The 13,855-nt window shown below is 42.3% G+C and overlaps 1 protein-coding gene across 1 annotated transcript in view; it reads left to right on the top strand.

The window, feature by feature from the left end:
* LOC139466713 (atrial natriuretic peptide receptor 1-like) overlaps nt 1–13,855 on the top strand; it is a 29,507-nt gene that overhangs the window by 10,060 nt on the left and 5,592 nt on the right. The window contains exons 6-14 of the mRNA XM_071248353.1: nt 395–476; nt 3,406–3,508; nt 4,612–4,863; nt 5,762–5,866; nt 6,295–6,366; nt 6,839–7,010; nt 9,401–9,559; nt 12,611–12,800; nt 13,000–13,140. Of these exons, the coding sequence (XP_071104454.1) occupies nt 395–476; nt 3,406–3,508; nt 4,612–4,863; nt 5,762–5,866; nt 6,295–6,366; nt 6,839–7,010; nt 9,401–9,559; nt 12,611–12,800; nt 13,000–13,140 (1,276 nt within the window). The remainder of the gene's footprint in view (nt 1–394; nt 477–3,405; nt 3,509–4,611; nt 4,864–5,761; nt 5,867–6,294; nt 6,367–6,838; nt 7,011–9,400; nt 9,560–12,610; nt 12,801–12,999; nt 13,141–13,855) is intronic.

Raw genomic sequence — 13,855 nt, 5'->3', positions numbered from 1 at the left:
GGAATATTGCTCAGTGCGTCGTTACACAACAAACCAACCAACCAACTACGGCAATGTATCTCAGTGGGCTAGCACTATAAATCGGCATCAATCCGGACTAGTACAAGCAGCCACACACAGACGTCGCTATATAATCTTGGACGCGACGTTAAACCCATTTCACCTCACCATCTTAGAAATACAAATAGCACATCCCAGTAAACATGCACGGATTGTCCATAGTGTCCGTTCATCCATGCTTACCCGTACAGTACTGACGGTAAACAAACATCTTAAGTGGAACGTGCGATATAAAATCAAATCATTCTGTATTAAAACTTCATGTTCCTACAAAATACAATGGTTGGCATTCAGCCAAGACAAATTATATTCCCTGTTGACTTTGCTGTTGAAGAATCAGATCTCCAGGTGGCCTTGGTCTCAGCCTTAATCAGCATCATGCTTGCGTTTGCAGTCGGGGCCCTCATCTTCTACAGGTAGGTCGCACCATATACTTGTTGACATAAGATACGCAACGTCTACGTTCACTTAATCGGCGTATTTTAGCTAAAACGGATTTAAAAGCAGATATCGTTTGACACGACTGTTTGTCAGCAAAGATGTGTATGTGTGTGCGTGAGGGAGGAGGGGTTTGTGTGTGTGTGTGGGTGGGTGGGTGTGTGTGTGTGTGGGGTGGGGGTGTTTTGTGATTTTGTTCCGCAATAACGCCGCAATAAACAGTATTCCCGCTTTATGACGGCGGTCTGCTGTTAATCGACAATCCAGTTATTGATGATATCATGAGCATCGATCTTAACAAATGGGATACGAGCATGACCACCCGATCCCGTTAGTCACCTCTCACAAGCGTGGCTTGCTGAAGACCTGTTCTAACCCGGATCTTAAAGGGTCTGTTGTTATATGAAGAACGAACTGAAGGTTTGAGTGTAGGATTCGTCAGATCTAGAAACAAGTTGCTGTTTGTAAATGCTGATTTTCTTTTAAAAAAACCCAACACAGCTCATACTTTTGAGTAAATAAAAAAACCATCAGCCTCCATCTGCTTGAAAAAAACACAGCTTCAATTAAGTCTCAAAGTCTCATCCACAATATGGCCATCATCATCAACACGGGATTTATACGAGTATTTCGTGAGCAAAGCCATAAACGTGACAGAGAGACATGACCACGAGAGACAGTATACCTGTAACCCTTATATATTAATAACCATTTCAAATCTATCTTCCGTTTCAAGAGGCCATAACAGTTGTTGGCTGTGTTGGGAAATGACCATTAAGTATCATATACCCTTATTTGGAAAAAAATGCTATGTAAACATATATATTAATAAAAATAGTTTATTGCAATAACCTAAACTTACGAGAAAAATGAATGTTACCAATCAACACTGTCTCTAAAAGCAGAACAGGAAGATACTTGTATGGTCAATAGACATGAATTAACAACATCATTACAATTTACGCCATGAGAATCAACTTGGCCTAAAATGTACCCTAATTCAGTTTGAGATGCATCAGCCGTGAGGATGAAGGGTTTGTTTTGGTCAGGTATGCAAGGATGTAAGGGCTAGCCTTTCGATTGCCTGTTGGCAATTGTTGGACCATTCGAAAGACGCATATTTTTTCAGAAGGTTGTATACAGGCGATGCCAGAAAAGTTTGCTAAAAAATTACGGTCATACGAGGCAAAACCTAAAAAATGACGCATGTCATGAACATCTGTGTGACTGAATTTATTTTTAAAGGATCGACTTGGATGACATCTTTGCTGACGATATGTCCTAAATAGGTGACTTGTTGGTCGCGAATTTACATTTGCTTGGTTTCAGAGTGAGTCCTGCTTCTTTTATCTTTTGGAATACTGCCTTGAGGTGATTCAAATGTTCTGAAAACGTTTTAGAGAATATTATGTCATCTTCATATATTAATATGTTAAGGCAGTTAATTTCTTTTAGTGCCAGAAATGTTTTCTAAAGTGCTATAAGAGCATTTATAACCCTGATGCCCGGCTTTAAAATCACGTGACATAACGCCAGTTAATCTCAGCTCAATCGAACAGCTTTTTCTATCAATTTTTTATTTATTTTCACTCATTTGCAAAGGCAGATTAAAACATGTCGGAAAGATCAATTCATTGTAGCAGTATCACACGGGGAACGTGTGGTTTTATGCGTCCCCCATTACGTTTTATACCACCCGACTCCGGCTCGTGGTATAAAACCTAACGCGGGACCCATAAAACCACATGTGCCTCTCGTGATACTGGTACGAGGCGAGTAGTACATGCCCCGAGGGATCGCTTGACAACTTATAATGTATTCCGCCTGTGAGGGAAATACATTTCTGTGCGGGAGAATATGTCTCTTGTACCCCGCCACGAAGAAAACATGCTTCACGTGGATTTCTGAGCGGGAGAATAAATCCCTAATATCCCGTTTCGAAGCTAATGGCCGCACGCTTTTTCCGAGTCGATGAAAGTCACGTGACATAGCACATATTAACCTCTGCTCAATCGAAATTTGAATTTGTTTGAATTATTGTCGTGAAAGGCGACTGACTTGATCGGGTGGTCAGTTGAGTGGATCGATGTTCATGACGTCAATCACTGGATTGTCTGGTCCAGAATCGATTATTTACAGACCGCCGTCATATAGCTGGAATATTGCTGAGTGCGATGAAAAACAACAAACTAACCAACCAATCTAATGAAGTAAACATGTGTTTTCCGAAACTGAAAGTACCAAAATTCAACCAAGAAGCACCAACAACTTTGTTATTGGTGTCAGAACCGTGGGAGTTCAATGAAGATAGAGTGAGTTTTCTGAAACCGGAAGTTAGGTAATCGAAATCGGATGTACTGATTTCTTTAGTTTAAAAAGGAGCAAGAATGTGGGACATCTTGTTGTAAGTTTCATTGCAGCAAGAAGTGTTTTCTGAAACCGGAAGTGACATAACCAAAACTAGAAGTACCAATAATTTAAACTAAAACCGTATTCTTCTCTGGTTTTATATTGCAATGCAGTAGGAATGGTGGATTTGTCCGAAACCTGTTGTGACATGATCCAAAATTTCTTTTAAAAGAGCTGTTTCTTTGACTGGTTGCCACATGTAATGAGTAAGCAAGTTTTTTCAGAAGACCGGAAGTTATTTAATGAGACCAGACGTATAGGTGTTTTAATGGTGAGTGAGCTACAGCCAAGAAGTATTTCAATTCAGTGCTTTTGTTTTCAGTATAGGTAATACACCTGCTGAATGGACCTCCTCTATGTCACCTTGATAACCCAATATGTATATGTTTTAAGATGGCATCCTTATTTTTATATCCAGTTTTGGTCTATAGAGAGTCCATCAATACTGATGAGATTAATGATATGTGTGATATTTTTTATGAATGTGTTTCTTCCCAGATGGTGGCGACACGAGCGAGATTTAAACAACTTGAACTGGAAAGTCCACTTCCCCGATCTCAACTTCAACTTCCGGCAATGGAAAGGCAAAAGGAAGGCAATGGTAGGGCATCAACCTAGTTAATCTCAATACCTGTGAAGATGCGGGGTAGAATAGGTTTTCAGCAACCCATGCTTGTTGTAAGAGGCGACTAACGGATCGTGTGGTCAGGTTCGCTGACCTGGTTGATGCATGTCATCATATCCCAATTGCGTGGATTGATGCTCATGATCAATGGATTGTCTGGTCCAGACTCGATTATTCACAGACCGCAATCATATAGCTGGAGTATTGCTGAGTGCGGCGTTAAACTACAAACAAACAAACATTAATCTGAAATAAGACAAAATAAATGTTAGGAAAAAGGTAGTGGCATGTGAATAAATCTATTTTCTTAATCATATATGGATTTTTTATATAATATCCAATGATGTTCGAAATGTCTCTCTGTCCCCCCTGCATTTGCTGGGCAATGTGGAAACGCACGTTCCTCTGTCTGGCAGCTTTTGTGGCACATTCCCCAGGGTCCCGAAAATGTAATATGAGTACATAGTGATTCATTGACCTGGATCCCACAAAGTGATCTTAACGTTAATGGGATCGTAACTCCCATACTTTAACCAGAGACCGTAAAAATAGATTTCATGGTCTCCTCTTTAACATAGGCTTACCCTAGTCGTAGTGCTGAGGTCACTTTGTGGAACAGGACCCAGGGTTATTTTATGACTTTATTAAGCTTGATCTTAATTCTTTGTGGATTCTAACATCGCATAATAAGCGAGTAATATTGATATTATTGTTCTCAGTAGTAGTAGTAGTAGTAGTAGTAGTCGTAGTAGTTATAGTAGTAGTAGTAGTAGTAGTAGTCATTTCATACTTACGGTTTTGGGTCGTATTTAGAATTATTCCAGAAATGTAGTGAGTGGTTGAGTTGGGTTTAACGCCGCTTTTAACAGTATTCCAGTTATATCATGGCTTGTCAGCTTAATGTGGGAGGAAAGCCCGAAGTGATGTCCAGAAATGTAATGGCTTGGGACTCCCAAGAAGCAACTTTACACATTGTATTCATGTTGGCTGTTGAAGTCAAGTCCCTTTAACCACAAGACTACCCCTCCCCATCCCCCAATATGATGCTAGCATCATGTGTAGAACCTCTATGTTTCCAGCATGGCAGCAGTCTAGCAGTCCCCCAAATAGACAACCATGTAGACGGAGACAGCCTCCAAAGTGAGGGTTCCAACACCGGCGGAATGATGACCAGCTCTGCACATGCATCACTAGAATCCATGTTAGATGGTAGTATCACCTTTCACCAGTATACCACTACAGCCAAATATAAGGACAACATTGTCGCCGTGAAGAAAATCAGGAAACAGCGTATTCATACAGATAGGAAGTTAATGAAGCATATTAAGGAGGTAGAGTGGAATTCAACATTTCTATATAAGATTTACATACCTGGAAGTCAAATTTTATCTCATCTGACTAAATGTAAAGAGCTTGTGTCATGACCTGATTGTTTGTTCTGTCATAAACATCCACTCCTCAGAGACCACTGGTCGAATGAAGTTGAAACTTGATACATACATGTCCTTGTTCTCACCAAAGGTGTCACCTGAATTTGTTCACGAAGTTGAAATCTGATTTTCAATATGGAAACCATGACAGCCGTGCAGTAAAACCTTATGCCAATTACTCAGGTATTTTGGTTCAAAATGTAATGAAATTTGGCAACTGTGTAGTTTGTAGTGGGAATCAACATGAATGTTCTGTTTTTTTCTGTGATATTTTAAGCTTTGACCGTGAAAGTGCCAACTGATCCAGTTCATTCCTAGTCCCAGAGACCGCCTCCGTGGTCTTGTGGTAGAGCGTCCTCCCGGAGAGCGGAAGGTCCAAGGTTCGATCCCGGGCCGCGTCATACAAAAAGACATTAAAAGATGGTAGTTGTTGTTACCATGTCTGGCCCCCGGCATTAAGGGGCTAAAACAAGGACTGGTCGGCTCGGAGTCAGTATACTGTGTCTGAGTGGGGTATTCATGTTAAACTGCGGCATGGTATCTCAGTGAGCTAGCACTATAAATCGGCATCAGTCCGGACTAGTACAAGCAGCCACACACACACATACACGTGCATGCACGTCGCTATATAAGTGCAATAATCTTGGACGCGACGTTAAACCCAATTTCACCTCACCTCACCTAGTCCCAGAAGTGGACCACATTGATCATGACCTGTATATATTGATCTAAAATTAATCATAATTTATTTCCGTATATTGTAAAACAATGTCACCAAATGCGCCAATTGTTCTTTCAGATGATGATGCTGAAACACAGCAACCTGACATCATTCGTCGGCATCTGTCCCGAGTCTCCCAACATCTGCATCCTGTGGGAGTACTGCAGCAAGGGAAGCCTCACTGTAAGTTCATCCAGCTCAACTAATCGGAAACATAATTTTCACAAAAGCCATGAAAGCTGAATCTTTGTATGAATAAATTACCAAAAAAGGACCACAATTAACTTTGGCTGTCACACCAAAGACACTATTATAATAATAAATCAATGGTCATGATCATGATTGATGGATGAGATAGCAGACACTCGTAACTCCTCTTGATGCACAATGAATATTATTGTGCCCCCTCAGGGACGCAGTTAATTGTTTTTCTGCGTCCATTTTCTACATTTGTGCATACAGGATGCACATTTGTGTCTCGTAAAACTCTGAGACATCACTTTTGAAACAAAGCTATTGCGGCAAATGGGTGTTTTTTTATATTAATCTGGAGATATAATACTCGGGGAATGCTGATATTTCTGACATAGTTTTTGTGGCTCTTCCTTTAGGACATCCTGGACAACTCCGACATGAAGCTGGACAGTATGTTTCAGTTCTCTATCGCCATCGACATCTGCACGGTAAAGTTGTGTTGTAGTTACTACTAAAAATATATATATCCTCGTTTCAGTAAGTCATATCAGTCCTGTGTCTGTCATGATTTCCATTGCTTAACATTGACCAAGGGAGTTAACTGCCTGTAAAAACCCAACTCACTCACTCACTCTTGTTCCCTTGTGGCAACTAAATGTATCAGTGGTCAGAGTGGGGTGTTAAATAAAAATCAAACAAGCAAAACATGGGTTGTCTCTTCCTGACAGGATTAGGGCGGTCGGGTAGCCCAGTGGTTAAAGAGTTTTCTCGTCACGCCTAAGACCCGGATTTGGTTCCCGACATGGGTACAATGTGTGAAGCCCATTTCTGGTGTCCCCCGCTGTATTATTGCTGGAATATTGCTAAAAGCCGCGTAAAATATTTACAGGCCACCATCATATAGCTGACATGTTGAGTGTGTTGTTAATACAAACAAACAAAACGTTCTCTTCAACGCAGGGTCTTGAGTACCTCCACATGAGCTCCATGAAATACCATGGCAACCTGAAGTCATCCAACTGCCTGATTGACAGCCGCTGGGTTTGTAAACTCACGGACTTTGGTTTGCGACCAATCAGAAAGGGAGAGAAAGATACATATGACCAGGAGTCCGAGGACGATAGGTGTGAAAGTAGGTGAAGCATTGCGGTTATCAGTCAAGTATTGTGGGTAACTGTCAAGTATTGTTGGTATCTGTGAGGCAATGTGGGTATCTGTGAAGCAATGTGGGTATCTGTGAAGTATTGCGGGTATCTGTGAAGTATTGTGGGTATCTGTGAAGTGTTGTGGGTATCTGTGAAGCAATGTGGGTATCTGTGAAGTATTGCAGGTATCTGTGAAGTATTATGGGTATCTGTGAAGTGTTGTGGGTATCTGTGAAGTGTTGTGGGGTATCTGTGAAGTGTTGTGGGTATCTGTGAAGTGTTGTGGGTATCTGTGAAGTATTGTGGGTATCTGTGAAGTGTCGTGGGTATCTGTGAAGTGCTGTGGGTATGTTTGAAGTGTTGTGGGTATCTGTGAAGTATTGCGGGTATCTGTGAAGTGTTGTGGGTGTCTGAAGTATTTTTGGTATCTGTGAGGCAATGTGGGTATCTGTGAAGTAATGTGGGTATCTGTGATGTGTTGTGGGTATCTGTGAAGTGTTGTGGGGTATCTGTGAAGTGTTGTGGGGTATCTGTGAAGTGTTGTGGGGTATCTGTGAAGTGTTGTGGGTATCTGTGAAGTATTGCGGGTATCATTGAAGTGTTGTGGGTATTGGTAAAGTATGGTTGATTTCTGTGAAGCAATGCAGGTATCTGTGAAGAAATGCGGGTATCTGAAATATTGTGGATATCTGTGAAGTAATGTGGGTATCTGTGAAGCAATGTGGGTATCTGTGAAGTATTGTGGATATCTGCAGTGCCGTAGCCAGCCGGGGGGCAGGGGGACAGTTGCCCCCCTGGATTTTTTACAGAAAATATTTTTACTTGTGAATTAATAATCTTGTCCCTCCTGTCACAAAAAGTTAACTACGGCCTTGATCTGTGAAGTATTGTGGGTATCTGTGAGGCAATATGGGTATCTGTGAAGTATTGTGGGTATCTGTAAAGTATTGTGGGTATCTGTGAAGTATTGCGGGTATCTGTGAAGTATTGTGGGTATCTGTGAAGTATTGTGGGTATCTGAAGTATTGCGGGTATCTGTGAAGCAAAACTGGTATCAGTGAACGATTTTGGTTATCTCTGAGACATTATGGGCATCTGTGAAGTATTATGGGTATCTGTGAGGCATTATCGGTATCTGTGAAGTATTATGGGTATCTGTGAGACATTATGGGCATCTGTGAGGCATTATGGGTATCTGTGAGGCATTATGAGTAACTGAAGCATTATGGGTAACTGTGAAGTATTATGGGTATCGGTGAGGCATTATGGGTAACTGTGAAGCATTATGGGTATCTGTGATGCATTATGGGTATCTGTGAGGCATTATGGGTATCTGTGAGACATTATGGGTATCTGTGAGGCATTATGGGTATCTGTGAGGCATTATGAGTAACTGTGAAGCATTATGGGTATCGGTGAGGCATTATGGGTAACTGTGAAGCATTATGGGTATCTGTGATGCATTGTGGGTATCTGTGAGGCATTATGGGTATCTGTGAGACATGGGTATCTGTGAGGCATTATGGGTATCTGTGAGGCATTATGAGTAACTGTGAAGCATTATGGGTAACTGTGAAGCATTATGGGTATCTGTGAAGCAAAACTGGTATCAGTGAACGATTTTTGGTATCTGTGAGACATTATGGGCATCTGTGAAGCATTATGGGTATCTGTGAGGCATTATGGGTATCTGTGAAGTATTATGGGTATCTGTGAGACATTATGGGTAACTGTGAAGCATTATGGGTATCTGTGAGGCATTATGGGTAACTGTGAAGCATTATGGGTATCTATGAAGCATTATGGGTAACTGAAGCATTATGGGTATCTATTAAGTAATACAGGTATCTGTGAGGTATTGCGGGTATCTGAAGAAATACAGGTATCCATGTTTGGTTTGAGGAGTTTCACCAGTGTGTTTAACAACACTTTTAATTATATTCAGTCATATAGCAATATGTCAGCTGAATGCTGATTGCAGGAGAAGAGACCAAAGTGTCAATGATAGGAAAAGTATATTAGAGCTACAAACTTAGGATCATATTCGAGATTAATGTGGTATTCAACACCATGACAACATATCCTAGCAATCAAGGGACACAACTCTGCACAGCGCAATCCTTGTCCCAAAGTGGTGTTTAGAGGTCACTAATCTGACAAGTTCTAGCAGCTGTTTTGCTACAAATGCTCAAAACTGTTCATGAAAGCATTCTGTAAATATCTCTCTTAGTCCATACAAACTCTATTGTGTGGTGAAAACAAAAGTTGTTTGATGAAGCTACATACATTACGATTAATTGCTTTCGTCTGGAAGGTTTCTTCTTAGTATAGGGTCACATACTGTAGGACATCTCCTCAACTCATCCTTGATCCACAGAGTTATTTTGGCTTGCCCCGGAACTGCTGAGAACTTCGCTGTCCGAGAAGAGGTTCACGCCCACGCAGCAGGGGGACGTCTTCGCTGTCGGCATCATCCTCAAGGAGATCCTTTGTCTCACAAAGCCGTATGCCGAGGAGGTTAGGCTGACACCAAAAGGTAACTCACTTATGTATTTCATTTATTACCACCACTTTGTCTTTGCTGTGATCAATCCCATCGGACTTTCCTCCCAAGGCGCCGCGATTCGCTGTGCAGAGATGCATTCCTTGCGCACGCCAGAAACCTATGATTGTGGGTTCGAATCCTGGTTCGCCCCGATTATGTTTCTAGGTATGTCAGCACCATACCCGTGCCCGTGGGTTTCACCGAAGTGGTAAACGTCTGAGACTGCATTACTTCGGGCTTTCCTCCCACATTAAGCTGACATGCAGTGATATAACTGGAACACTGTTAAAAGTGACGTTAAACCCAACACTCCTTGCTGTGATCACAAATTTAGACATCCCTAACCACCAACTCAAGTTTACTTGGTTGCCCAAGTGCTATTTAACCATTTCAACCTTACTATGGTGACTATAATGCTATATAACCACTTCCACCTTACCATGGTCGACCATGCTGTATGACCACTTCAGCCTTACTATTGTCACTCCAATGCTGTATGACCACTTCCACCTTACTATGGTTGCTCTGATGCTGACTGACCACTTCCACCTTACTATGGTCACTCCAATGCTGTATGACCACTTCAACCTTACTATGGTCACTCCAATGCTGTATGACCACTTCCACCTTACTATGGTCACTCCAATGCTGTATGACCACTTCCACCTTACTATGGTTGCTCCGATGCTGTATGACCACTTCAGCCTTACTATGGTCACTACAATGCTGTATGACCACTTCCACCTTACTATGGTCACTACAATGCTGTATGACCACTTCAGCCTTACTATGGTCGCTCCAATGCTGTATGACCACTTCAGCCTTACTATGGTCACTACAATGCTGTATGACCACTTCCACATTACTATGGTCACTACAATGCTGTATGACCACTTCAGCCTTACTATGGTCGCTCCAATTCAGTATGACCACTTCCACCTTACTATGGTCGCTCCAATGCTGTATGACCACTTCCACCTTACTATAGTCACTCAAATGCTGTATGACCACTTCCACCTTACTATGGTCACTACAATGTTGTATGACCACTTCCGCCTTACTATGGTCACTCCGATGCTGTATGACCACTTCCACCTTACTATGGTCACTACAATGCTGTATGACCACTTCAGCCTTACTATGGTTGCTCTGATGCTGTATGACCACTTCAGCCTTACTATGGTCACTACAATGCTGTATGACCACTTCCACCTTACTATGATTGCTCCGATGCTGTATGACCACTTCCACCTTACCATGGTCGACCATGCTGTATGACCACTTCAGCCTTACTATGGTCGCTCCGATGCTGTATGACCACTTCCACCTTACCATGGTCGACCATGCTGTATGACCACTTCCACCTTACTATGGTCGCTCCAATGCTGTATGACCACTTCAGCCTTACTATGGTCACTCCGGTGCTGTATGACCACTTCAGCCTTACTATGGTCACTCCAATGCTGTATGACCACTTCAGCCTTACTATGGTCTCTCCAATGATGTATGACCACTTCAGCCTTACTATGGTCACTACAATGCTGTATGACCACTTCAACCTTACTATGGTCACTTCAATGCTGTATGACCACTTCAGCCTTACTATGGTCACTACAATGCTGTATGACCACTTCCACCTTACTATAGTCACTCCGGTGCTGTATGACCACTTCAGCCTTACTATGGTCACTCCAATGCTGTATGACCACTTCAACCTTACTATGGTCACTCCAATGCTGTATGACCACTTCAGCCTTACTATGGTCGCTCTGATGCTGTATGACCACTTCCACCTTACTATGGTCGCTTCAATTCTGTATGACCACTTCCAGATTACTATGGTCGCTCCAATGCTGTATGACTACTTCAGCCATGCTATGGTCACTCCAATTACGTATGACCACTTCCACCTTACTATGGTCACTCCAATGCTGTATGACCACTTCAGCCTTACTATGGTCACTCCAATGCTGTATGACCACTTCCACCTTACTATGGTCACTCCAATGCTGTATGACCACTTCAGCCTTACTATGGTCACTCCAATGCTGTATGACCACTTCAGCCTTACTATGGTCACTCCAATGCTGTATGACCACTTCAGTCTTACTATGGTCACTCCTATGCTGTATGACCGCTTCAACTTGTTTGGCTTAATACACCTTTTGTGTTTAGCTATACCATCCCCTAACCTGACCACCTCAATGTTAGACTGTATTTGTGGTCAAAGTCACTCTTACTATAATGCTTTAGGTATATGAATCCTTGTTAAATTTCATGGATTATGGTATGACGGACACTTTGCCATCAGCACAACACTGTTCAGAATGATACCATGTGCCCATGTTCTGAGATCAGTGTTTGCCCTTATGAGCCTTGCATACAGAAATGCATGCATTAAAGGAAAAACACAAATGTATAAAAACAGCTTGTGTAAATAGCCAATGAAGCTTTTTCAGTATGCGTACAAAGGAGCTGATTTCCGAAACACAATTATGAGCTAATTTACTTTCCAAGTCAAGCCTATATGTTTGGAACAGTTATGTACATCTAAAACATTATTTCATTTTTTATAAATCTTAAATTTTGGGGAAAACCCAATAGAGAGATGAATAGATGAGTGAGAAAATATTGGTTAACCCAGTTAGAATAGTGAGTGAGTGAGTGAGTAGGGTTTAACGCCTCTTTTAACAGTATTCCAGTTATATCGCGGCGTGTCAGCTTAATGTGGGAGGAAAGCCTGAAGTGATGCAGGTCTCAGACGTTTACCACTTCGGTGAAACCAACGAGCACGGGTATGGTGCTGACAAACCTAGAAACATAATTGGGGCGAACCGGGATTCGAACCCACAATCATAGGTTTCTGGCGTGCCCAAGGGACGCAACTCTGCACAGCAAATCGCGGCGGCTTAGACGACTGGGCCACCCGTGCCCCCCAATTAGAATAGAAACCCTAGAGTAAATACTCAATCCCTCAAAAGTTATCTGGAGCTCTGACTACAGTTGTAACTGTGATATGTTTATGTGCATTCATCTTCTTAGAGATCATCAAGCGGGTGGCCCACCCCACGGACCAGCTGATGAGACCCACTGTGGTGGAAACGCATGACGAGTATGTGTCACTGAGGCTGCCCTTCGTGAAACTGATACACTCTTGTTGGGGAGAGGACCCGCAGTGCAGGCCAACAGTCAGGAGGGTGTTGAAGAGACTCAACCGCCTCAACCCTTACAGGTGAGGCCATGTGACATTGTGGCTGTGTAACTGGGTACCAGGTGGGAAATGGAAGCTGTGGGTGTCAGCTTAAAGGGGGCTACGCTCAGCAGTCTGGCACCCATTTTCAATCTGCAGCTAGTTACTAGTGGTGGTGGTGGTGGTAGTACCTTTCATCTGGAGTGGTGGTAGTGCAGTTCTATGTGTGATCTGTCGGCAGGTCAACTAGCATGCTGGACAACATGTTGATGATGATGGAACGCTACTCAAACCACTTGGAGGAACTGGTGGCAGAGAGAACGGTTCAGCTGGAGGAAGAGAAGAGAAAAACGGACGCCCTGCTATACAGCATGCTGCCACAGTAGGTATACAATAGACACGTGCAGCAGGCTGCTACAATATGTAGTCATTTTGTCCACAGTAGCCACATGCATCATACTGCTACAGTAAGTAGCCATTTTGTCCACTATAGCCACATACATCATACTGCTAAGTTAAGTAGCCATTTTGTCCGCAGTAGCCACATACAGCATACTGCTAAGATAAGTAGCCATTTTGTCCACAATAGCCACATGCATCATACTGCTACAATAAGTAGCCATTTTGTCCACAATAGCCACATGCAGCATACTGTCGCAATATGTTGCAATTTTGTCCACAATAGCCACATGCAGCATACTGCTAAGATAAGTAGCCATTTTGTCTACAATAGCCATATACAGTATACTGCTGCAATAAGTAGCTATTTATCCACAATAGCCACATGCAGCCTACTTCTGTAATAAGTATCCATTTTATCCACAATAGCCACGTGCAGCATACTGCTGCAATAAGTAGCCATTTTGTCCACAATAGCCACATGCAGCATACTGCTAATATAAGTAGCCATTTTGTCCACAATAGCCACATGCAGCATACTGTCGCAATATGTTGCGATTTTGTCCACAATAGCCACATGCAGCATACTGCTAAGATAAGTAGCCATTTTGTCTACAATAGCCACATACAGCATACTGCCAAGATAAGTAGCCATTTTGTCCACAGTAGACACGTGAAGCATACTGCTACAATAAGTA

This window comes from Haliotis cracherodii, unplaced genomic scaffold, assembly GCF_022045235.1.
Source record: "Haliotis cracherodii isolate W230 unplaced genomic scaffold, xgHalCrac1.p SCAF_19, whole genome shotgun sequence".
NCBI lineage: Eukaryota > Metazoa > Mollusca > Gastropoda > Lepetellida > Haliotidae > Haliotis > Haliotis cracherodii.
This window is presented reverse-complemented; position numbering and strand designations above follow the sequence as displayed.